Source organism: Cricetulus griseus, chromosome 2, assembly GCF_003668045.3.
Source record: "Cricetulus griseus strain 17A/GY chromosome 2, alternate assembly CriGri-PICRH-1.0, whole genome shotgun sequence".
Lineage (NCBI taxonomy): Eukaryota > Metazoa > Chordata > Mammalia > Rodentia > Cricetidae > Cricetulus > Cricetulus griseus.
In genome coordinates, this window is record NC_048595.1 from 394525416 (window position 1) to 394552587 (window position 27172).

Sequence of the window (27172 nt, forward strand, 5' to 3'; positions counted from 1 at the left end):
CCTCTCCTTCTAGACCCACTAGTGATTGTAAAACCAGGGCCATGTAAAACCAGGTTGCAATGACGGGCAGACTTTGGGATGGGGTGGGTGGAAATGTTTTGCCAGGCTATCTGTTCTACCCTTAAACCACTAAAACACTAAAGCTACCAGTGCTGAGGACAGTGAGCAGAAGATGCTAGTATGATTACACTGGCTAGAGAAAAGAACCCGGTAGCACAAGGAAGTATACCTCCTATTTAGAAGAGTGAACTGACGGCAAGTCTCTAGGCTGTATGATAGAGAAACACACAGAACACTACACAGGACTCCTGGGAGTCAGAGTGGGTCTCAAGTGATCAACTGGATGTAACTGTCTCTATACACCATACCACATATTCTCAAAAGGGCAGAAACAGGTCTTATTTTCTGCATATGCAGTCCAGGGATGACAGTTGGGACTGTGTTTTTTTTTTTTTTTTTTTTTTTAAAAGTCTGAAACTGCCATGTAATACTTAGCATCCTTCAAATATTCCTTTTGTAGGGGAGGGGAGATGGTTATGAGCATTGAACCCGGGGAAATGAGACCAAAGAAGGAAAACAGGCACATTTAGTTTAAAGCAGGTTAAACAGATACTGGTAGCATACCCTTGGCCACAGAATACAGAAACATCTTCAGTCTTTGTCATCAAAGTTCACTCTTGAGGAACTTTGGAAGTTTCCAGGTACTTGCTCTGCTCTTGCTGGCTGGCTCTCTAAGAATGGCTTACTATACAAGTCTGTACATGATTCCCATTTAGCCACTCTGTCACATCTGTCCACTCTTATTAGTCTTGGGATGGACAGTGGCCTTGCGATCACTAGCTTTTACCTGGTACATACATATTTAAACTGCATTGGAGAAAGGGAGCCGACTTCAGACAGGCTCAAGAATTCCTTATATATGCAAAGTGCTTTTGTTGCATGTCTCATATTCTGAAATACATGGCAATAAATATTTGTTGCTTTGGTCCATACAAAAAGTCTCTGAGGAAGATAAAACAGATATTGTCTAAAGAAACAAACAATAAACACAGAAGGCTATTTTTGTTGAGCCCCAGATAATAGTGGGAAAAGTCTGAAAAGTTTGTGTTTATATTTAAAGTCCAAAGTGCCACCAAGTAAGCTGTCACTTACACACAGTAAGTGTCAAGAATCAGACAATATCTAGGAGTGACAGTGAGTCTGCATGCCACAGTTTTCTAAAGGAGAGTGTGAAAGGTCCCAGTAACTCATATACAGAAAGCTATTTATTTCCTATAGAAAATCAAAAGAAAAGGACAGGGAGGGAAGATGGAGGAGAAGAGTAGCAAGAAGGAAACACAAATGTACAAAGGGGTCTCTTCCTCCAACATGCAGGGAACAAAGGAAGAGGAAGGACACTGGTTGTTGGAGTGGAGACGGTAACATTCAGTTTAACAATGGAATATTAAAAAAAAATAGTTGTTGTTTTCAAATCGTAACCTGTGGTAAAACATAGAAAAATGTACTAAACAAGCTTGGTATAAAACAGAGTAAAATTTTCCAATAAGCCCGAGGAGAAAGCACAATGCTGGAAAGGATGGGCACAAAGGGAGAGGAGAAGAGATTTTATATAAAACTACCTATTACAATACAGAAAAAGTATAAAATGTTCCTGTCCGGAACCTAAGTACAAAATGACACTGGCATTGGATCATCCATCTCACCATCTAAACCTTAGGAGCTCTCAGAGGGTGGGAGAGATGCTACAAAGAACAAAAGGAATAGCAGTTTGAAAATCTCAGGCTTATCAATCTAAACTCTACCCCCCCACACCTTTTTTTTTTAAGCTGAAAATGCTAGTTTACCTTGGTAACCCTTACTCCTAAGCCAAAATTCATTCAGGTCTCAAAATATTCTTAGGAAGTCTACAAACACCTGATATGTAGTGGTTGTTGGGATCACTGTGTGCTGGAATTTGAAAGATGAAAATAAACCTACAGACTAAATGGTGAACACATTCAGTCTTTCTTTTCTTTTAAAAGCATATCCCTGTGAAATATATATTTCACGTGTGTGTGTGTGTATGAATGTATACACACACATATAGATAGATATATATGTATATAAAATTCTCTGTGGTTAGAAACATATTTAGACTAACTAGCCACAGACCACCTAGACCTGTATTCATCCAACTCTGATACTTGATGCTAAAGCAGGCAACAGTGAAGTGGGGGCCCTGCTGCTGCACTCAGCACGTCTGGGCATGTCCTCCCCACGGCACATGCGCTAGCACATGCAAACCCCTGCTTGTAAGGGAAGGCCTGCTTGCGACTTTAGGGTCTGCCAGGGTGTGTGCACTGTGCTCAGAATGGGATGACTCTGCCAGTGATAAAACAGCTTTGAGGAGAAGCAGCTGGGTTTCACATCAGGGCATATAAATAGGAAGGGTTCTGGAGGAGGGGACTTAAGCTCGTGCCTCAAAGTCCAGTTTATAGTCCCGTTCCTAACTCTGTATCTTAGGAATCATGTGTATGTCTACGTGCTGGTGGTTTTTAGTCTACCTGCTGTCCATTCCCTTTCCTACTTCTTGGTAAGGCCTAGCAACAAGAGTTTATAAGAAGCCAAGATACTTCCCAAGTTTTCCTTGGGCTCCTAATTAGGGACTCAGTGAGGCTGGAGCCCTTTGGAAACAAGACAGCAGAGCTGAGGTGAAAAGCAGTCTCTCTCCAGCTTAGGGACGTCCCTCACCCCCTTCACAGCACCAAAGTTTCTTTGCAAAAATAGTATCTGAGATACAAAAGGGAAGGCAGATGTGCTTGTGAGTGCGTCTCGCCTGGGCTGCTCCAGGGTCAGGGGTGGCACACCAACAGACACCAACAGGGCGAGGGGCAGCTGTTCCAAGGTCTCTGGCTGCAGACGGCAGAGGGCTGGTCCCCCTCACTGTCATGTCTGCTCTGAGACAGTCTTCACAAGAGCTTCCGGTGGAGGATCTCCCAGACCATTCGCTTCCGGAAATATGGCATGTGTTGCTGCAGGGATATAGACACACTCTTAATTTTCACTTTTGTAGGTACCATACTCCTTTCTCCGTACTCCCTTTCTCTTAAGGTTTTCAACCAACAGACTACTCAGTGACATTAAAAGAGTTGTTGTGGTCATAGTGTCTCTTCGAGGCAATAAAAACCTTAATTAAGACAGGGTCTATTCCAAAACCTGAATGCTAAATTGAGGGGAATTGAAGAATGCTTTCTCTGGTTCCAGCTTTGTGTTTCCTGTAAGATTATTGGTAGGTGGAGGAGATGGACAGAGAATAGAGAATAAAGCTTTCTTTTGAATCAAACTCACTATCATATGTGACACATGGTAACCCAGGATGTGGATGTCACTGTTTTCTTTGGTGCAGTGTTATAGACAGTGAACAGTGTCATGAGACACAACCCAAAGCATGCAAAGGTACGGTAGAGGCCACAGAACAGAGAGAAAGGCAACTATGGATGGCTTGGGTATCAGGTGCCTAGGCGTCATCCTGAAAGCCCACCTCACCTGTGTGAAGTTGATTGGTCTGTCTTTGGTAATACAGTCAGCATATTTGCAAGCAAACATCCCACAATCACTTCCATTCATCTGCTGTGGAATTTCCTAAAAGACAAACAACATACTATTTTTTGCAAGTTTCTTTATCAATTTTACACCATTTCCCTGAATTATGAACATATGACCTTGGTTCTCCTATTTAAGACAATAAAGAAAAGTTTAAGGGCAGTATTTTTTTTCTTAAAAAAGGTAGTATTTTAATCTCACCTTTCTGTTTTACTTCATATCAACCACATGGGGGAACTATCTCAGATTTTCATGGTACCTAAGGGTGTAAAAGCTGGTCTTTCCACTAAGCATCAAATAGCCAAGTATTTCTCACAGGAGTAAGAAACTCAGCAAAACAGCATGGCATTTCGAAAATAGTTTTACACAAGAATTATGTTATGAGCTTTCTCAAAAATAATTCACTTTCCTCGAGGAACCAGACAAAGCTGAAGTCAGGCTAGTCATGAAGCTAGAAAGTCCTTGGGAATTAAACAGTAGATAAAACCCCTCCCTCCTCAACAAGAAATGTACCTGGCTTTTCTTGCTGAAGAGCTGCCAGCCATTGGTGTCAAACTCTTTCCTTTTCTTGTCAACACTTTCTTGCTTTAGGTATTGCCTAAGGCATCAGAAGAGAATGAGATGAGCTGTGTGGAGTGCAGCTGCCACCCACAGAACAGTCTTCTTCCAAAGTTCTTCATTCTACTAATCCTCCTAAGCAATAATTTCTAAACATTTCTCTTGGTTTGTATGGTCCTTTTAGAGTCTTCAATATAATGGATAATTTATTATTAAATTACATAAATTATTAAAAATGTCTCTAGCAGTATCAGGGTACGTATCAGGTGTGTTTATGTGTTGTAGTGTGATTGTGTTCACACACATGTGGACATGAGTATGTGTATGCCACATGTGGAGGCCAGAGTGATCAGAGTCATCCTTGATCACTCCCCAACCTTATTCATTGAGACAGGGTCTCTCAATCAAATCCAAAGCTCACCGATACAACCAGCTTTGCTGGCCAGTTTGTTATGTCTTCCAAGGCCAGAGTTCTGATGAAGCCATGCCCACACATCTTTGATGTGAATCCTGGAGACCCAAACTATGGTCCTCATGTTTGTGTAGCAAGCCCTTTAAACTCTGAGCCTCTCCCGAGCCCAAGAGCATTCTTTTGAAGTATTAAATGCTCACTTTTCAGGAACCTACTCCCCCCTGGCCATATGCCAGGTGCATAGCAAAATAAATAAATAAATAAATAAGCAAATAAATAAATAAATAAATAAATAAATAAATAAATAGGTGTTTTAGAAAGAGAAGCAATAGGGTACAAGAGACTTGCATTCTAATTTCCAAGTGAGCCACTCACTAAGTATTAAGACCCAAGTAAACCAAAGTCACCTCTGTGGATCTTGATTTTTTTCATGTAAAATTTCAGAAAGCTGAATTAAATGAGTTCTGTTGACTTAATCTCTATGCAAATAGTTACTCTGTTTTAGCATGTCAAGACAGCAACTGCCCTCACTAATACATACTGTAGTATTATATTGCTAAACTTTACTTGAATTTTAAAATATGCAGTTATACTACATATGACAGTGTCATTAGTCACGTTTCTGAAGGGAACGCCGGAAAGACAGAGGAAGCAACAACCTGCTGTCTGCCCTCAACTTGTACTTACAAGAGGATTCTGCAGGCTTCATTGTTTATTCCACCCATAGAATCGTAGTAGGTGACACTCTTCTTTCTAAAGTCTATGACCTGAGAACAAAACAGAGCAGTGAGGACACTGCTGTAGCATCAGTTTTCCTCTCCAGCTTTTTGTGACAGTGTGAGAAGCTGTCGGATGTTTGTATTATATTGTCGCAGTAACAAGTGGATTATTTATGTAGAGTGATGCTGGGGGCTTCCTCAACTGGTGGGCCTAGTAATTGGTCTGAAATATTTTTCTACAGCTCAGTTTTCCATGATCAACAACACATGATTCAAAGAAGACTAGTTAACTATCTCAAGATCATTCCCACAGTTTAAGAAAGATGATAAGATTCTGGGTTTGTCTTTAATCTTGGTGTCTCCTCCCCCCATTGTTTTGAGACAGGGTTTCTCTGTGTAACAACAGCTCTCCTGGAACTCGATCAGTAGACCAGGCTGGCCTCAAACTCACAGAGATCTGCCTGTCTCTACTTCCCTAGTGCTGGGATTAAAGATGTACGCTGCCACCACCAGGCTGGTACTTTCTTTTTTGATATTTTAAAAATGTAATTCAAAACAGAATACGCAATATCTTTATTAACATTAATGTATTTGTGCTCCCATAATCATAAAAGCACACAAAGAAATTCATGCCTAGGCAGAAAGTAGTGGCCAGAGCTGGAGCTGTTGGCATCACAAACATTCTTCCCCCTTGTCTTATGCTGAGGCTGGTAGTTGGCCTACAGCTGCCAAGTCTAAGCATCTCGTACTATGATAGGAAGGAAATTCACTCATTTACCTGACTCTTAGCTAAGTTATCCCTATTAAATCCTACTTTCCCCTATAATCAAGCAAAGATGATGTAGAACTCATGACCCTCCATGTTGTCTTTGTGAGTTTCTTTTTCATGTCATCAAAAATAAAGGAGTTACTCACAGCAAGACACCAGTGCACACCCAAGTGAATGGGCACCAGAAGAATATCAACAGAAAACACATCCACTTTCTTTGTCCAACGTTTCACCGCCTGATAACCAGCTGTTTTTAACTTAGTGAAGAAAAAGGTATTAAAGGCATGTACACTTGGAAATCCTTTCTCTTTGCTGCGTTCCATTAGCATATTCATGTAGAAATTGATGATCTGCAGGGAGACATTACACATTAGAATAGTCAAAACAGTGGCACAACAGGGAAAGAGCAGCTATTACACTGAATAACAATATGACGTTTACATATGTTTATGTGTTATGTTTTGAAACCCAACCAACTCAATGAATGCTTCAAGAGACAGATTTTAAATATCCAGTTTTTACTTATTATGAGGTTTTATCAACCATACTTCTGAAAGTATCAAGCAACTAAGTTTAATTGCTGGAATGCAGAACACACAGGCAGACACTAGGCAGACTTGTAGAAAACCGAGAGGAAGGAGGAAGGGGAGGCTGCGGAGAAAAGGAAAGATGGAGTGCACTGACAGACACTGTGCTACTTTTGTACTGAGCTCAGTTTTCTCCCCCATGCCCTTTCCTCCTTTCCCTCCACTTTCCTTTTCCTCTTCTCTCTCCTTCATTTCTCACTCCCTCTGTTGAGACAGGGTCTCACTCTGTAGCAGACTGGCCTAAACTCATTATACAGCCCAAGCTAGCCTTGAACCTGTGGAACATCTCCTGTTTGAGACTTGAGTGTTGGGATTAAAAACTTGGATGGTGACATGATCTTGTACAGAGAGAAAATCTGGCTCCACACCTAAAGCCCTATCAGCTACACTGCAGTGGCACACTGCTTAGGTTTCAAGCAGATCTAAGCAATCAGAAAGCCAGGAGACAAACTAAGAAAACACTTGCAATAGCACAGCAATTTCACTTAGGGGCGAGACATGATATTGTATAAAACTGTTTTCTGTTAAAGACCTAACCATCAAGTCTCGAGAATGAAGAATCTAGATGTTTAGCTTTCTCAGCTCTTGACTGCATTACTCCTTCAATAGCAAGTGTGAGTATGGCAAAATAAAATGCTTGATAAAAGAGATACATGATTCTTTCTGTCAAAGCAATGTCTTCTCTAACAGTAGCTATGCTGTCTGTGGTTCCTTTAGGTCCAGAACTCCCTGGTACTAAATCTTAAAAGCTACTGGGCCAACAATTACGGCATACTTACTTTATGTGGCTAGCTAAGGCCAGGCCAGTGTCTGTCAACCAAAAGGAATGAATGGGCCGACTGAGCCACAGTTTGGAACTATGACTATGAAAACAGGCACATTTTTCAGAATGTTTTTTGAGGAATGGGAAAATGCCCCTGTCCTTTGACAAATATTTACACACCAGGATGCCAGAGCAGTGAGCCACTGTCCAACAGCAGGGAACACTGCCAGGAACAGAGCATGGTCTAAACCAGAGAAAGGGCCTATAGATACAGATGCAGAGGCAGCTTCAGGGAAACTGCATTAAGGGCTCTAAGGTGATGGGGGGGGGGTGGCAGGACTGAACACACTGTTCTGCCTACAGCTCTAATTACTGTGCATTACACCCTGAGGAAGCAGAGGACCTAGGTTGTGGCTAATTCTATGTCCTGAAGCTAACTGGTTCTTAGTTGTTTTAAATAATGAAATCAAGGTACAATCAGATGGTATGTTTTCAATTCTACATATTCAGTTTAACTGCCAGAAAGTAATGGTCCTAATAATATATTTCATTTGTAATACATCTACTAATATAGGCATACCTGCCCAGCAAGCACAGATTTCTTGATAGTAAACTACATCTCCACTGAGAGCAAATTAACCAAAAGGAATGGATAAGTTCTCAGTGAATTGGGTAGAATCTACCTTGTCTACTATGTTATCCATATGATACATATATATTATCAACATACATTGTAGCTGTATATTTACTGTACCCAAAGCTACAGTATACAGGCAGATAACCAGACAGTCACTGAGAGCCAAACCTTTTTGCAGGGGCTGGCAGATTACATACTTATCAGGCAATAAGGACTACAGAGAAAGGTGAAAGAACAGAGAGACCAGGACAGTCAAGCACACAAAGTGTTTCTTTCCCAGTTATCAACCAGTTATCACCTCTGTAATCATTAGCATAAAGTTTAAAAGAAAGTGGGGGTTGACATGTTGGACGTTAAGTATCTTATTTTTCAGAAGGAAAAAGTTCTAAAAACTAAACATATTTTAAAATAGGTTTTTCCTTGCTCCCTGAAAGAACCAACTATAAAGCTAGATTGACAAGAACAGAGAATCCTTTCTTCACTGCTTGTGTCTCTATACCATCCAAGTTTGTTTGTTTGTTTGTTTGTTTGTTTGTTTGTTTGGTCTAATCTGCCTGCATGCCAGCAGAGGGCACCAGATCTCATTTAAGGTGGTTGTGAGCCACCATGTGGTTGCTGGGAATTGAACTCAGGACCTCTGGAAGAACAGTCAGTGCTCTTAACCACTGAGCCATCATCTCTCCAGCCCCGTATTTATTTATTTATTTATTTATTTATTTATTTATTTATTTATTTATATTTTAATTGGGGGGGATGGCTTCTTCCCACTAGCCAATGGTTAATTAGCTCTATGGAATGATCTGGGTTCCTTTCCATATTCTTTATATCCCAGTAGAGGGGAGTTTGGTGGCCTCAACATTCCCTCCCATTAGCTGAGAATTTGCAATCTGATATCTAGGCTGAGTTTAGATCCAAGTCTCTCTCCTCAGGTGAAAAAAACTGCCATAGTTCAGCCAAGATACAATCATACTCAAAATAAGACACAAAAAGAATCCTACATGTCATCTCACAGAGGGGGGCTGAGGATGAAGGGAGAAGAAATGAGAGACGGGATCACAGTGTCCAAGATGAAAGGAGCAGTGAGTGATGCCACCACGTTTGCCTGTGTTGTATGAAAACAAAGGTCCCTCCCTTCTGCACTGGAAGAGCTGTCTATGACACACAAGAGTCTCTTAGCCCAGCAGGTATAAATCCCCTTTGAAAAAAGGGCTAAAGTGCACCAGTCCTGTGTCTTACTGTTTGTCCTGCCACTAACACACATCTGAAAAACACTTGCCACCCTTTCTGGTGCACACTTGCCTGCTGGTGCCCAAAAAGCTTCCTACTGTCTGGAGAGCCTTGACTGGGAGTGTCTGCTGTCTACGCAGCCTTGTTTGAGGATAGGAAACTGTTTACAGTGTCTTTGCTCCTTTTATATTCTATTTGATGTGTTGCCAGCCTGATGCGGCAAAGAAGCGTCTTTTTAAAAAGAAAATTCTATAGTCTTTTCTTTTTTAAAAAAAAATTATTTATTTTAAGTATCTGAATGTTTTGCCTGAATATATGTCTGTGTACCACTTGTATGTGGATCCCCTGGAATTAGAGCTACAGATGGCTGTAAGCTGTCAAGTCGGTGCTGGGAAGTGAATTTGGGTCTTCTGTAAGAGCTTCCTACTGAGCCATCTCTCCAGCTCCAGAAAAATCCTAGTGTGTTTTTAAATGAAGACTGGGCAGAGAGATAAGGATCCCCCCCCCCCCCCCGAATGACAGGATGACATAAGTGATCACTGGTATTTGTTTCTTTTTTCTTGCTCAACAGACCAGACAAATCTAGAAGTAAAATATTCACTAGTAGTAAAGTCTTGATGTTTAACTCTTTTAGTTACTCTGAACCCCACTGCTTGGCTTAGGAAGAAATGGGCACAATAATACTCCTGAGCAGACACTGAGACAAGAAGATAACAAAATAGCCACACTTGGTTATTAATGGTTCAGAGACCATCTAGTCAAGATCTATAGTAATATAGAAAATACAGCTTCCCTAATATATATGATTTTGTCTCATGTGTACATTCAAGAACAAATGATCAGAATTACTGCTAAAGTTTTAAAGGTCAGGCAGGTGACACCTACACTGATGGAGAATAACTACTATTTTCCAAATGACCTTGTGTAAGATCTTGGTTTATCAGAGGTAGTTTGGGGAACATTCCAGAGGTCAGCCATAAGGACGGGAAAGGATAAACCCGCGTTGTGATCCTAGAAACAATAGTTAGTTACTCTGGTGGCTTCATTCTCATGGATGCATCACATTTGGCAGGTCTATCATATTCACTTACCTAATCTTTATCTCTTAGTTTTTCTCCTTTTTTTTACACAGGCTATTTCTTCCCTATAAAAACCTTATTTATTTTGTGGGCTGTTTCCTCTCTACTGAGCAATACTAGGCTCTACGTATTTCCCAGAGAGAATTAACCACTATGACCACTGTCCTCCACTCCTTCTATTGTGTGTGTGTGTGTGTGTGTGTGTGTGTGTGTGTGTGTGTGTGTGTGTACTAAAACCCATGGCCTTGTGCACAGTAGGCAGGAGCTCTACTACTGAGTAAATATTATGCCCAGACTTTCACTAAATAGTGTGTTCTAAAAGTTATTATTCTTGACTAAAAAGCATGAGCTCCAGCTCTAGAACTCAATTCTGCCATAAAAATCCATTGAGCATGGTCCTTCCTTATAGCCTTACTTTTGTGCTTTCCCACAACCAATCAAATAGGAATACCATTTCTATATACAAGGCTATTACAATGCTGAAAAGCTGAAAGGCATCTCTCTTCAAAGATGAGGCTTACAAATGGCAGCCCACCTGGTTAGCTGTGGTCTCAGTGTACTTGCAGTCTGCTATGTAGACTCTCCTTGATTCCTCCCTCTTCTCACATTTGAGATTTTCTCCATGACCTTTCCTTCCCAGCTGAAGTTACAAATAGCACATTCTAATATTTCAGTCTTATTTTACTTTGAAAACAACCAGTAATAATTAGTATAAGACCCCTGTCCCCCAGAGGGGCAGATATATCTTCTTGCTAGTTTCCAGTTTACCCATGTAAATTAGTTGTTGGCAATGACTTGTAGACTAGGCTCTTGGAGGACAAATGAAAGCAAGAAATGTGCCACTCATGCTGCTATTTCACACTGCACTGAGCCTCTGCCTATTCCATCAGCTACTGAGAGAGAGGGATGCTGAAATCTCTGGAGCAAGTACAGCTTTGTCTCCTCCTCTTCCTCCTCTCAGTTCTACAAGCTTTGTTTCACATGTTTTGAATGTGTTATTAAAATGTATATGCATTTAGGCTTTGAGGCTTTGTTAATGAACTGACCTATACTATTGTGAAATTACAACTGCTGCATACCATCAGTCCTCACTCTAAAATACTTGCTTCTTCATGCTTACTTCCCATCTGCTTCTGCAAGTATGTTTTCTCTTTCCTCTCTTTCCTCTTTTTAGACATTTTTGACTGATTTCCTGATCCAGTATAAAATTCTCATCTACAGTCTCAATTTTATCAGTCTTTTATAGTGTCTGGTTTTTACAGGGTCGTCAGTTCCTGCAGTCTATTTTTGAGAAGCTTGGTTTTCTTATGTGGCAGTAAAAATCTCAAATTAGTTCTTTGAAACTGAACAGAATTTAATAAGCTCATTTGTGAAAATAAAATTGAAAATCTATTGAATAAACAGCCATGAAGGTCTATATATATATATATATATATATTTAAAGAGAACAGGGGCCAGGAGTGGTAGTTCATGCCTTTAATCCTAGCACTGTGGAGGCAAGGGCAGGTGGATCTCTGTAAATTCAAGGCTGGTCTGGTTTACATAGTTCCAGAACAGCCAGGGCTATGTAGAGAGACACTGTTTCAAAAAAGAAGGGAGACCAGGGAAAACTTAGTATAATGGCTTTATATATATCCCAAATACAGGATATTTGCACCATAGCAGACATGAGTGGAGGTCAGAGGACAATTTGTGGAAGTTGGTTCTCTCCTATTATATGGGTCTTGGGGATCAAATGCAGTCGCCAGCCTTGGCAGCAAATCTTTACTTGCTTGGCCATCTTGCTGATCCTCGATTTTCTCTTCTTCCCTTCCTTCTTTTCTTTTGGAGAACTGAGGATTTAATTTTCTTTAAAAACTAAATCTGATTCCTTTCTTTTCCTAGCTTTTATATTACTTTGTCAATGGTAAGAATAATTTATGAGTTACCTTATAATATCCTATAATATTGACAGGACATACAAAAAAAATGGTTATTTACAAGAGTATTTATTTGGGGGAAGAAAAGTATTGAAAAATATGAGCTATTTGCAAAAGACTGAATATTCATAACTGAAAAAGAAAAGTATCTTAAAATAAACATCAGAATTTAAGTATATCTAATAGTTCATCCAAATGTTGGCTATTTAAGCCTAAGAAATGCACTTTAAAATTGGTGCTTCTTAGAATAATTCTTGTTATCTTGAAGATATGACTTTACACCTGCTTTCAAAATTAATTCTCTGAACTCAAAAGAAAAGTATTCCTTCCACCATTACCAAACAGTGTGGTAGTGATACAGTGAGGACATTACAGGACAGTGTAGTAGGGATACAGTAGAGGACATTACAGGACAGTGTGGTAGAGAAACAGTGAGGACATTACAGGACGGTGTGGTAGAGATACAGTGGAGGACATTACAGGACAGTGTGGTAGGGATACAGTGAGGACATTACAGGACAGTGTGGTAGGGAAACAGTGAGGACATTACAGGACAGTGTGGTAGGGATACAGTGAGGACATTACAGGACAGTGTGGTAGGGATACAGTGAGGACATTACAGGACAGTGTAGTAGAGATACAGTGAGGACATTACAGGACAGTGTGGTAGGGATACAGTGAGGACATTACAGGACAGTGTGGTAGGGAAACAGTGAGGACATTACAGGACAGTGTGGTAGGGATACAGTGAGGACATTACAGGACAGTGTGGTAGGGAAACAGTGAGGACATTACAGGACAGTGTGGTAGGGAAACAGTGAGGACATTACAGGACAGTGTGGTAGGGAAACAGTGAGGACATTACAGGACAGTGTGGTAGGGATACAGTGAGGACATTACAGGACAGTGTGGTAGGGAAACAGTGAGGACATTACAGGACAGTGTGGTAGGGATACAGTGAGGACATTACAGGACAGTGTGGTAGAGATACAGTGAGGACATTACAGGACAGTGTGGTAGGGAAACAGTGAGGACATTACAGGACAGTGTGGTAGGGAAACAGTGAGGACATTACAGGACAGTGTGGTAGGGAAACAGTGAGGACATTACAGGACAGTGTGGTAGGGATACAGTGAGGACATTACAGGACAGTGTGGTAGGGAAACAGTGAGGACATTACAGGACAGTGTGGTAGGGATACAGTGAGGACATTACAGGACAGTGTGGTAGAGATACAGTGAGGACATTACAGGACAGTGTGGTAGGGAAACAGTGAGGACATTACAGGACGGTGTGGTAGAGATACAGTGAGGACATTACAGGACAGTGTGGTAGGGATACAGTGAGGACATTACAGGACAGTGTGGTAGGGAAACAGTGAGGACATTACAGGACAGTGTGGTAGGGATACAGTGAGGACATTACAGGACAGTGTGGTAGGGAAACAGTGAGGACATTACAGGACAGTGTGGTAGGGATACAGTGAGGACATTACAGGACAGTGTGGTAGGGAAACAGTGAGGACATTACAGGACAGTGTGGTAGGGAAACAGTGAGGACATTACAGGACAGTGTGGTAGGGAAACAGTGAGGACATTACAGGACAGTGTGGTAGGGATACAGTGAGGACATTACAGGACAGTGTGGTAGGGAAACAGTGAGGACATTACAGGACAGTGTGGTAGGGATACAGTGAGGACATTACAGGACAGTGTAGTAGAGATACAGTGAGGACATTACAGGACAGTGTGGTAGGGAAACAGTGAGGACATTACAGGACAGTGTGGTAGGGAAACAGTGAGGACATTACAGGACAGTGTGGTAGGGATACAGTGAGGACATTACAGGACAGTGTGGTAGGGAAACAGTGAGGACATTACAGGACAGTGTGGTAGGGAAACAGTGAGGACATTACAGGACAGTGTGGTAGGGAAACAGTGAGGACATTACAGGACAGTGTGGTAGGGATACAGTGAGGACATTACAGGACAGTGTGGTAGGGAAACAGTGAGGACATTACAGGACAGTGTGGTAGGGATACAGTGAGGACATTACAGGACAGTGTGGTAGGGAAACAGTGAGGACATTACAGGACAGTGTGGTAGGGAAACAGTGAGGACATTACAGGACAGTGTGGTAGGGAAACAGTGAGGACATTACAGGACAGTGTGGTAGGGATACAGTGAGGACATTACAGGACAGTGTGGTAGGGAAACAGTGAGGACATTACAGGACAGTGTGGTAGGGATACAGTGAGGACATTACAGGACAGTGTGGTAGAGATACAGTGAGGACATTACAGGACAGTGTGGTAGGGAAACAGTGAGGACATTACAGGACAGTGTGGTAGGGATACAGTGAGGACATTACAGGACAGTGTGGTAGGGAAACAGTGAGGACATTACAGGACAGTGTGGTAGGGATACAGTGAGGACATTACAGGACAGTGTGGTAGGGAAACAGTGAGGACATTACAGGACAGTGTGGTAGGGATACAGTAGAGGACTCTCTCCTCCCCCAAATAGATTCTAAATCACGTAATTTCCATTAGCTTTGTATACTCAAAGTCCAGCCTCTCATGGGTCTGGTGAATGGAAACCATGCTCTGATGAATGCTGCCTCTGTAAGGAAGCTCTCTGAGGTAACTGCACAGTGAAAGAGGACAAGAATTTTGTTTATATCCTACTCACTGCTGCCCCCTAGGTTTCGCATAATTTATAACAAACAGGCAGTGGCAGGAAAAAGAAAAATGGTAAATGATTATAGATCAAAAACAATTTATAAGAGAGCACTTGATTATTATTGACTTTTGTTTTTCTTGTTAATGTGGTGAGCTCTTCACTATAATTTAATCCAATGCTCTATTACCTGGGAGTCAAATAGATGTGACTGAAGTTTCTAACAGAAACATCAAATCATTTGTTCCTTACCACTGCTAGCCAAAAAACAGTACCCAAGGAGTGATAAGCCTCTGAAACTGTTATCTTATAAACTAACCTCTGTCACAGACAATGGAGCATGTCAGCTGGCCCTAAGGAAATCAATGTCTTGGGCATGATGTATGTTTTAAGTTCTACATATCTAATCCCTAACAGATCAATTCAAGACCCCAAGGCAGTGGCCTACAGTGAACACCAGTGCCTGGGTTGAGCCCCACTCTGCTATTTACAGTAAGACCTACAACCATGGGAGTTTCTTAATCTTCCTGTGCTTTGTCTTTTACATGCTCAACTTGTCATGTGTACATAATAATAATAAATAACAAATAGGAATAACTCCTTCTAAAGTGAAACAGGTTTTTAAAGGTTTAGGATAAAGACAGGTTAATTTAAAGATCATGCCATAATTAATATATTTAACTGGAATTGGGAGGTGGAGGTGAAGTCATTCCCCTTCTTGTTACCTATCAAATACATAAAAATTATTTTTTTCAATATCAGCTTTAAAAACATCATGAACAAATAAAGGCTACTTCAAAAAGCTTATCATGTACAATATAAGTAACCTAAAGCAAGGAGATGAGGCAAAGGAAGAAGACCTGGTTCCTGCCTAGAAATCCCAACGTATTCCCTCATGCTGTAATAAGGTCAGACATTAAATATTTGCTCAGAAATATGAACTGCAGAGCAGGTGCCTTAGGCAGAGTGGTCTTTCCTTTGGTATCCGCAGAGCAGACGCAGTCAGGGACATTCAGTCTCTAAAGCACACAGAAGCACAGAGCTTGTTAAAAGCTCCTCTTCTCTGTACACATTCATTCTTACAGAGAAGCCTGGGAGAGGGGCTCAGATGCAGGTCATCTAAGAACCACACTGGAGAAACACTTAGATACTGCCTTTAGTTTTCACTTAATATTTACCTACTATTTTCATATAAAGTAAGTGCAAGATTACCTCATCATTGAGCCAATTTAGATGGTTTAGAGTTTGAATATCTTTGCGTGTAATGGTCAAGCGGAATGCTTCACTGAGGACCTCATCTTGGTTACCAGTACGAAATACATTCTTTATTTCTTTCTCCATTTCCTAAAACAAAAGATCAAACATAATGGTTTGGCTTCTCACACAGTCCCCAGACTGTATTTATTCCAGTTAACTACCTACGAGTTTATTGTTGTCAGTTTGCGTCTATCTAACATTTTTCTTCCTGGCTACCTCTCTCACCCTCCTAGTCTACTCCTTTCTTTCTCACACAAAGTTCAGATCCTTGTTTCCTTCGGTTCCTGAAGACTGAAAAAACCTTTGCTCAAATCTTCCAAGCTCTTTAAAAGGCTTCTTTATGTTTTATATTTCTGGTTCAATTGGCTTCCCAAGAAACAGAAGCTTACATGAAAGGCACCATGGAATAAAGGCACCATGGAGTAAAGGTAGCATCTTGTAGCTAGATGACCTTTTCACAGACAGTATTTTTACTTTAAAGATAAAATATGGAATTTAGTACAACTATAAGAAGTATGTGATATTCACTAGTTACATGCAGTTCTTTTCATATTAATGGTGCTGGCAATCAAATCTAGGACATAGGGCCCTGCAAATGTGAAACAAACTACCAGCAAGTTGCATCCCATGTCCAATAATGTTTTGGAAGAAGTGTGGATTAAGGAACAGATTTTAAAAACATACAAAGACTTCTAAGTATCTTCTAAAATGTTCATAATGATTATTGCTTAAAAAGAAATATTACAGAATCAGTGTGTGAAAATGTCACAAAGAAACCATTTCTTTATAGGCTAATTAAAAATAAATAAGACAGACAAAAACACAAAAAGAAATAATACTTCCCAGCTCACAGTGTGCTATCAAATGATTTCCTATGTGAGCTTGGGGATGAAGCCAGCATATATAAAGTGATGGATTCAATTCCCATAACTGCAATCAAAACATAACAAAATCTCCCAAGCCAAACTCAGTTAACAAAAGTTATTTTTTGAAATACAAAATATAAATGCACTACATACTTTTTCACTGAAGCTGCTAAAACCCACCTATAATCATCTTAATAATTTCTAATTATCAATGTTTAAAAGTAAACATTGATGCATAATACAAACAAAAGTATAGCTATATAAATACAACTTAAATGTAGTAAGTAGGGTACTCTACTGAATTGTTTGAAACTGCTCACAACATCCTTTCTAAACAAAAAGCAATTGTAGATTTTTTTTTTCCCCCAAGACAGGATTTAACTATGTAGCTCTGGCTGGCCTGGAACATTTATGTAGACCAGGGTGGCCTCAAATGCAGAAGTCCGCCTGCCTCTGCCTCCTCCCATGTGCTGGGATTAAAGGTGTGTGCCACTTACCCAGATCTACTCTAGGAATTTCCCTTTCTTTCCTTTTTTTAAAATTTATTTATTTATTTATTTTTTTGGTTGTTGTTTTTCGAGACAGGCTTTCTCTGTGTAACAGCTCTGGTTATCCAGGAACTTGCTTTATAGAGCAGATTGGTTTCAAACTTACAGAGATCCACCTGTCTTTCTGCTCTTGAGTGCTAGGATTAAAGGCGTGTACCACTGCCACCCTGATAGAATTTTCAGTGTGTACCTTACCTCTGTAATTTCTGGAAATTCGTCTTCACTATCAGTTAACTCATGACTTTTTTTCCCGGTTTCCTGGGCAACTGTGACAGGAATCTCCTTCTCAAGAGGTACACGAAGGTGCAGCTCTATGGAATCAAGTACTGCATGTTCCTGTTCCTGCAATCTCTGGAGACAGAACTTCAGAATAAGTGGGACAAAGACATCTACCACTTGACTTCAGTGAGGTGAGTCAGTCTGGGACATAAGCCATTCACTATAAATGCTAGGCTACATTACTCAAGCATAGCTTGAGTCCCCGGCAGTCCCTCTCTGGATATACTATTTATTTTATAATCTTTTTATAAAAAGATTTCATTTATTTGCTTTTTATGTGTGAGTGCTTTGCCTGCACGTACTCATGTGTACCAAGTGGGTGCCTAGTTTCTGAGCAGGCCAGAAGAGGGTGCTAGATCCCCTGCAACTCAAGTTACTGAAGGCTGTGAACTGCCTTGTGGGAGCTGGGAATGGAACACGACAGAGGCCCCTGCAAGAGCAGTCAGTGCTCTCTGACACTGAGTCACCTTTGTAGTCCTTACTTTAATCTTAACACTTCCTGTTTCTTACCTGGTTTTGAAGCTGTAGTGCTAGTGCTTTCTGTTCTTCAATCTGGCGCAATCTTTCCCGGGCTCGAGAATCATAAACACTAGTTCTAGAAAACAGAGAGCAGCAGAGTCATATCAGCATCTCAGCCTGACCAAGTCCTCGAGAATCATAAACACTAGTTCTAGAAAACAGAGAGCAGCAGAGTCATATCAGCATCTCAGCCTGACCAAGTCTCTGTTGTGGTTAACTGTAAGGGAACCAGCAATAAATAGAGCTCACCATGCAGACTCCACTCACACCTCACCACATGGACATTTTAAGACAGTAGAAAAACATGGTTATTTAAACTGTTCTATGATATTTACTGGAGTAAGTATAGTAGGTATGACTTCTATGGGTACTTGTAAATAAACAGTCTTGTTTTGAAAAGTGTGCCTCTTAAGAAGGCTGGTGAGAGTGAAGCTTAGCTCTAGAAATTCAAAAGCAGAACTGAGCCCCAGAGAAAAGAGTACACTGTCAAAGCTATAGCGAAATAGTGTGTATCTAGACTTACAAAGATCAAGGGCTGAGGAAAACTGAATAAAAACATTTACTTTTCTTTTTATACATAGCTAACTTTGGATATTTTCCAATTCAATTTAGCTTCAGCAATTGTTACAAAGTTAACAAACATGAAAACAGAAATCTCCTAAATGGGGCTGTAGTGATGGCTCAGGGGTTAAGAACTACGGAGGGCCGGGCATTGGTGGTGCACGCCTTTAATCCCAGCATTCGGGAGGCAGAGGCAGGCGGATCTCTGTGAGTTTGAGGCCAGCCTGGTCTCCAGAGCGAGTGCCAAGACAGGTTCCAAAGCTACACAGAGAAACCCTGTCTCAAAAAACCAAAAAAAAGAACTATGGAGGGCTTCAGTTCAGTTCCCAGTACCCATGGAGGCTTACAATGTAACTGTAGTTCCAGGAGATCCTGCACCCACTTCTGGCCTCTGTGGGCACTGCATGCACAAGATGCATACATATACATGCAGGCGAAACACTCATACACATCAAATAAAAATACAGAAAATCTGGAAAAAAAGCATTGTAACTCGAAGAGAATCTTAAAAACCCAATACCTTAAGAGTACGAATAGGTAATTTTTTTTTTTTAAAGATTTTCCAGAGAAGGTTACTCTTGTGTATCCCTGGCTATCCTGGAACTCTCTCTGTAGCAAATAGGTAATTTTTATTGAGCAAAAACAATTAAGATAATTAGTTGCCTGATTTCTTTCTAAATGAAAATGAAATGAGAAGAAAAAAATATATCAAAAACAATAACTTACAATTCTTTGATCCATAGCTCTGCCTGGAAGAAATCAGGACTATAGATGGGGAAAGAAAATAAACAGGAGTTAAGGGAAATTCAAATATTTTCACCAACAAAAGCAATCATTTAAACAGTTTGTAAAACTACTTTGCAATTAAGGAATAAAAGATCTCCAAATAACACACAGTAACTAACTGAAAATTTTAGGACATGACAATAGCACACGTACTGAAAGGATGACCCAATGCTCAGAGAGGAATGAAGGAGCCAGCTCTCTTGTATGAGAGAATGCATATGTAAAGGGAAATCAATGTGCCAAGACAGACATGTGCAATCAGCACGACTCCAAAGATGTCAGGCCTACTCCAGTCCGCAAGGCTCTTGTGAGCAACCCAAATGAGGAACAGAGTAGGGTCACAGGAACGCTGTCTAACAGCTTTCCCCCTCTTAACTGCTTTATCTCTTTGCAAACCCCTAACTGAGGGATCTATCATAGAAACAAATGTTAGCAGAACAAACACTTTCCCAAAAGAAACCTTTGAGGTCCATAACAACAAGTCAACAGAGCATCAAACTGAGTTAGGAGACTTGGCTCCATTTAGTTCTGTGATTCTGAGCAAGTCACTTCACCTCTATGGGCTTCAGCTCCAAGATGTGTAAGATAGAGCATGGTTAGAGTTCTTTTGAGTCCCTAGTCTGTGACCTGGCAATGAAAACACTGTTCTGTTTTCTCAGTGTCACTAATGTTAATGAGAGCTGGTCACCTGTGCAACAATGAATACCCAATATAACAACCAAGACAGAAAGACTCAGAAATCATCTGTAGAGTATGGTTTTAGTGTATGACACAAAAATGAATCAACATGAGAAGACGTTTATTACAAAGATGCAAAAAGAATCACCCAGGACTTCACATGAGCAAGTCATGAATTTGTCTGTACTCCTTATTAAAATATAAATTTGATTGAGAACGGACATTTTTGTCTATTTATAAATTACTGTATCTTCTACTACTAGAATACTGTCTGGTACAGAGAAGACCCATGGTTGCTGAATAAATGAATAATGTAGGGACAAGTACTTCTCTCCAATGGACTGAACTATCTGCTGGCTCCTACAGGACAATGATAAGAGAAACTGCATTGCTAAAGAGATTACATAGTATTTCTTACATAATTGAGGCACATAGTAAGAGCTACAAGGATATTTAAACACAGTTGTTCTTCGTGCTCTATATGTAAAACTGCTCTAGTAGTTTTATATATTGTTAAGCCTCACGAGAACCTCCAGGAAGTTCTCAGTAAATAAACACTCGCTATATGGAAGGCACAGAATGTAAAACTTGTAAAGGAGCTCTTTTTTATATCACCCTTAGACATTATGGCTTAACTCTAAGCTTAATAAGGTATCTTTGAGGTAATTTAGTAATTTAATCATCATTAAACCTCTTTAACGATCAGATAAGAATTTCAGAAAGATAACTGTGATTACAGCATGGAAGACATGGACAGCTTGGTATGGTGGAAGACATAACAAAGAAGAGAGTAAGAGTGAAGGCTGCAGGAAAAAGATGGAACAGGAAGTCACTGAAATAATTTGAAAAACATGAAAGAGATTAGAACAGGAAAAGTTTTATGCTATGTGACTTTCAGCGAAGAAACTGTAACCAAGAAAGGGAAAATGGCTGACCCTTCCCCTTAGATTTACCTGGAAACTGGAGTTTGAGATTCTTTCACTTTGAGTAAAATCACAGAGTCTGATCCTAAACAAAGAAACACCAGAGCGTTTCATTAGTAGTAAAATCCCACCATTTACCATGTCTTATTTCATTTTAAGCTTCTATACTTTGTTATGTTCTATGCCACAAACATGGCATTAAGCATGGGGCAAATGACAGGTAGTGTATGGAAAAAGTTACAGATGAAAAGAGAGGAACAGTTTCCCTTCACTGAGAGCACAGACAAGTCTTGAGAGGAGGTTGGCCTCACAAATAAGGAAGTCATTAGAAACACAGGTGTATCTGTCCAGCTACAATTTTAAAAGTCTTGAGTTTATAATTTAATATGTATTATGTAAGGTAAAGAGAAGGGAATAGGAAAAAGGGAAGGAGATGAAAGACCAAGGTAGAATGTACAGGAATAATTTTAAGAGCACAGAATTTATCATTGTGTATTTTAAATGTTCGTCAGAGCAGGGTTCAGGTCCTTCTAAGCACTGTGATTATTCTTTCACTTAGAATATTTATTAAACGATACAAGGACATGACACAATGCCATGTCGAGTATTTGCTCCAGTCTAGCGTTAGCTCAGTATCTACTACTGCATGACATATACTTATTAGGTTTGAGAATTTTTTAATTTTAGATTTCTGGAAAAATGAAAAGATAGTTGTCAATAAATCATTTCATAAAACGTAACACGAGTTTTCATGTATAGTTAAATAGTGGTATCACTAAAAATTAAATCCTCGAGTAAGAATTTTCAGAAAGTGATGAGTACAATAATACTAACAGTAAACCAAATGAACTCTGGAAGGAGGGGAGGGCCTTAAGAGACGGGTGCTGCGTGTGTCAAAAGAACCCTACTATCTGACCACTTAATCTAAAATGAGGGTAACTACATAACAAGTTGTCACCACCACCAATGCTCAGACTGGACAGTTGGTTTAGCTGAGAGTTAGGCAGGAGATTCTTGTTTCTACAACTGTCAACCACTCTGAAATGCACAAAACTGCTATCGAAATTAAGGATTGCATGATAAATACTTTTTTAATGTTTGAAAATTCTCAGAACTCTGGAGAACCTCACCTGCATTGCAGAGTAAGAGAAACAAAATGAAATCACTGAGGCAGTTGGGCTCAGTGAGCTTTGACTCTTGGCTTTGCTCAGGAAGTTAAAATAAAATATTTAGCCTATCTAGGTGGAGCATGCCTGTAACCTCGCTCTCTGGAAGCTAAGGCCATAGAATTGCACAAGTTCAAGGCCAGCCTCTCTATACAGCCAAGCAGCCAAGCAGCCAAGCAGCCAGGGGTACATAGTAAGGCCCCTTAAAAATAAATAAATAAGGGCTGGAGAGATGGCTCAGAGGTTAAGAGCACTGGCTGCTCTTCCAGAGGTCCTGAGTTCAATTCCCAGGAACCACATGGTAGCTCACAACCATCTGTAATGAGATCTAGTGCCCTCTTCTGGTGTGCAGATATATATGGAAGCAGAATGTTGTATACATAATAAATAAATAAAATCTTTAATAAATAAATAAATAAAATATTATACCAAGTCATTTGTATGCAGGAAAAAAGAATACCCTTAAAAAAAGGAAGAAAGGGAAGAAGGGATGGAGGTAAGGGAGAGAGAAAGGAGAAATGAGAGGAATGAATTTTATTTGTGGGTTTGTTTGGTTTCATCACAGCATGGCTAACTGAATCATGTATTTAATTAAAATGTCGCTATGTATTAAGTTACATATATTACAACTGTGCCTACAACAGATACGATGACTAGTTAATTGGCTGTTAGTATTATTTACCTTCAGATTGTGTATTTGATGCTGGCAAGTTATCTGGGTGATGTGGCGTAGAGGGATGATGGTGAGACTGATGTTGAGGATCAGAGTCTCTGGATCCAAATGCAGCATCTGGGGTACAGGACAACAGGGAACGTGCATTGTGGGACAACTGTTCCTGTGCAGTTAAAATGCTGGCTGATCCAGAGGATGAAGTATCAGAGCCAATAACATGAGATGCACAAGAGTTTCCATTTCTCAACAGTGAGTCTTTCAAAGAGTTCTTATTGGAACTAAGACACCGAGATCTAGTAGAAGAAGGATATAGTTTCAGTATCAAATAGCAAGTTGTAAAGTTAAGTTCACATGAAAGATACTTTTGTGACTCACAGGTGCAAAGGGAAATGTGTGGTGGGCTTGGCTACAGAGAACTGTTTTCCTGTGACCATCTGCAGCAGCTGCCTGTAGATCTCCTTTTCTTCTTCTTGAACTGTCTATAAGGGAAAGAAAAGAAACGATCTTAAACATGAGGCAAACACTTCTCAAATGAGCATGCAGATACTCTCAGGATCTCTGCCAAAGCTTTTGCAGTCCTGAAGATGAAGAAATATAGTACACTGATGATACTCTCAAAGTGTGTTGCATAAAAGGTGTTAAGCAGAATTAAATCTCAGAGATAGCTTGTTTTGGAAAATTATGGTGGATATTATAGTGCTAAGAAGTTATTAAATATGAAACCAGAAAGCCACGAAGCAATTAATCACTCAAATGATAATGAGTCCAGAAATAAAACATTTAAGACTCTTGAATTAGAACTCCAATCAGTCCCTTGAGTTCTGATACCGATTATAAAGGCCCTAAGGAGGTAAGCGCACAGTCGGGCTCTTTCAGAGGAAGGTATCTTGTATTCCATGCAGATACAAGTATTTTCTGAAGATGGAGTCCATCTCCACCATTTATTTACTTATTTTTCTCTAAGTCTCAATTTAGTATTTAGCACAAAAATCCAGTCTGTAACATTTACTCACTGACTTGAACATCTACTTTAGTCACTTGAGATTTAGCATCGAATAAAATAAACTTCCAGCCATTGTGGGGTTTATATTACAGTTGTTACAGTGGCTGTCAATCAAAAGCTTGTTCATAGCATGAAGAAAATTAAAGGGCAAGGAGGATACAAACTGATGGAAGGGAAAACAGCAAGGAGGTACAATCTCTCCTCCATGTATGCTTGCACACCACAAGAGGGCACTAGATCTCATTAGAGATGGCTATGAACTACCATGTGGTTGCTGGGAATTGAATTTAGAAACTCTGGAAGAGCAGACACAGTGCTCTTAACTTCTGAGCCATCTCTCTAGCTCTACAAATGTTTGTTAAAAAGCAGAATGAAATGGGAGGCAGAGGTAGGTATAGCTCTGAGTTGGAGGCCAGCCTGGTCTATAGAGTGAGTTCCAGGACAGCCAGTGCTAGAGAAATCTTGTATTGAAAAACAAAAAAGAAAGGAAAAAAAAAGAATTAAAGCATTTAACTACAAAAGCGAACAGACACTATCATTTCCCTTCCTGACTCTCTCACTGTTTCTGCAAAGTAAATTATAATTATGTTGTCATTATAAATTGTGAAGGACAACTCCAACTATCCTGAAATCTAAACAGTTAAGTGATAGAAGAAGAAGAAGAAGAAGAAGAAGAAGAAGAAGAAGAAGAAGAAGAAGAAGAAGAAGAAGAAGAAGAAGAAGAAGAAGAATTAGGTAAGCATTTGATGGACAAACAGATCCCAAGGGAAAACACAACTTTCAATATTCTCTGCAGGGCATTGCGGTCCACACTGTTTTACGCCTGGCACATTCATATTGTAGCCACAATACTGATGATGCTGTCTAGTGTTTCAGATACTGGTTAAGTTCTTCAGAATAAAGAGAAGTTCCCTCATAAATGACAACAGTCAGGGCAAAGGAGAAACTATATTCTAAGAAGAGAGAACATTAGGGATCATGAAGGGACAGGACAGTTCAACAGCACGAAGAAATAGAAAGGTGACCTAAAGGAAAACAGGAACTGTAGAGAATCTTACAGTAAGGCTGAGAGTGTACACGGCCCTACTGACAACTAGCAGTTCTAGATTCAGGAGTCTTCCTTCAGTACAGGCTTCCCTTGAAGAAGAAACCCATTACACTGTATTCCATATCTGGATTGCTATGATCAGTGCCATTTTTAGGTAGTTAGTTAGATGGCAGGCTTGAAGGACTTTGCGACTAGACCCTCCTTGGCAGCCAGCATCCTGTAAAAACAAAGGACTGAGCAGCAGGACTTAATCACCGGCCAGAAAGTATGCCCTGGGTCTTACCTCAGTCCTGAAGGAATGATGGTGGAAAATGTTTAATGTCTGTTTTCTGTAAACTATTCATTTCCTTTAACCTTGCTTCCTTCTTTCCCCTCTTGTGCTCCTTTGTTTTATCCTTTTATTTTTTATTTTTTATTTTTCTTAAATTTATTTATTAATTCTAGTTAGGGAACAAGCTCCTGAACTAATTGGGAGCATGAGGGTAGGGGGGAAGGAGCTGTTACAATAAGAGCAAGAGAAGAGGAGTAGAGGAGATGAAATGGAGGGGCAGAAATACTGAGTTGGGGGAAGAATAGAGGAAGGAGAGCAGGATGAGAGATACCATATCAGAGGGAGCCACTATAGGTCCGAGAAGAGACCTGGAACCAGGGAGATCTCCAGAGACCTACAAGGATGACACGATCTGACAATCCAGGCAATGGTGGAGAGGATAACCTAAAAGCCCTTCCCCTAAAATGAGATTGATGACTTCTCTTTATGCCATCCTAGAGCCCTCACCCAGTGGCTGATGAAAGCAAAGACAGACATCCACAGATATACACTGAGCTGAAATTGGGAATTTAGTTGAAGAGAGGGAGGAATGAAGGGCGAAGGGGTCTGTACCAGGTTGGAGAAACCCACAGGAACAGTTGGCCTGAACAAGGGAGAGCACATCGACCCCAGATGCTGTCGGGGAGGCCTGTACAAGACTGATCCAGACCCCTGAACATGGATGTCAATAAGGAGGCCTCTGCACTCCAGGGAGCCTCTGGTGGTGGATTAGTATTTTTCCCTGGTGCAAGAAGGGACTTTGAGAGCCCATCCCACGTGAAGGGATACACTGTGACCCTGGACACATGGGGAAGGACCCATGACCAGCACAGGAAGATTTGGTGGACTTTGCAGAGCCCCCGTTGAGGGCCCTACCCTGCCGGGGAGTGAGGGTGGATGGAGTGGGGGTAGGCTGGGGCTGGGGGAGGAGGGATGGGGGTGAGGGGAGGGAGAGGGAGAAGGGACTTACATGTGAAACAAGCTTGTTTCCTTTTATTTTTTATTACTTTTACCTTTATTAATTTTTAAGTTACCAGTATATTCTACATTATTTTTGCCTCCCTTTTCTCTATATTCGTCGTCTAGTAGTCATCCATAATCTTTTTTTAATGTTTGTTTTGCTTCTGTGTTGTTGCTGTCATGGCAATTTGATTTTTCCCTTCTGAGTGATAATGAGGATTGAATCCCCAAGAAAAGGTCACTCCTCCCAGATAAAACCATAAAGACAGCCATCCAGGCTGAGGATAAAGCTCTTGCCATGCAAGCATGAAGATGGGAGTTTGGATATCCAGAACCAAATAAGTGCCTTTGGGAACAGCAGCCAGCCTACAATTCCAGTACTCAAAAGGTGTAGACAGGGACTTTCTGGAGCAAGCTGGCTAGCTAGACTAGTTATATAGGGGAGTTCAGGGTTCAACTGAGGGACCCTGTCTTAATATGTAAGGTGGACTGCTATGGAGGAAGTCCCCTGATATCAGTTTGGGACTTCTACATGCACGATCGAGTGAGCGTGGCGCATGCCCACACTCACGCACACACGCACGCGCGCAAACACACACACACACACACACACACACACACACACACACACACACACACACACACACACACACACGTCCATCATA

The 27172-nt window shown here is 40.5% G+C and overlaps 1 protein-coding gene across 9 annotated transcripts in view; it reads right to left on the bottom strand.

The window, feature by feature from the left end:
* Positions 1-442: 442 nt before the first annotated feature.
* The window catches only part of Senp1 (SUMO specific peptidase 1), a 51213-nt gene continuing 24483 nt past the window's right edge, over positions 443-27172 (bottom strand). For 7 of the 9 annotated variants that reach the window (XM_027396438.2, XM_027396442.2, XM_027396437.2 and 4 more), the window contains 13 exons: positions 23562-23665; positions 23196-23479; positions 21378-21432; positions 19687-19725; positions 18391-18475; positions 17797-17952; positions 16143-16274; positions 10869-10973; positions 6187-6390; positions 5240-5319; positions 4096-4180; positions 3526-3621; positions 443-3011 (listed from right to left, as the gene is read on the bottom strand). In XM_027396438.2, coding sequence (XP_027252239.1) covers positions 2949-3011; positions 3526-3621; positions 4096-4180; positions 5240-5319; positions 6187-6390; positions 10869-10973; positions 16143-16274; positions 17797-17952; positions 18391-18475; positions 19687-19725; positions 21378-21432; positions 23196-23479; positions 23562-23665 — 1488 coding nt within the window. In that variant the 3' untranslated portion in view covers positions 443-2948. The remainder of the gene's footprint in view (positions 3012-3525; positions 3622-4095; positions 4181-5239; positions 5320-6186; positions 6391-10868; positions 10974-16142; positions 16275-17796; positions 17953-18390; positions 18476-19686; positions 19726-21377; positions 21433-23195; positions 23480-23561; positions 23666-27172) is intronic. The other 2 variants (XM_027396444.2, XM_027396443.2) reach the window with 1 other exon arrangement.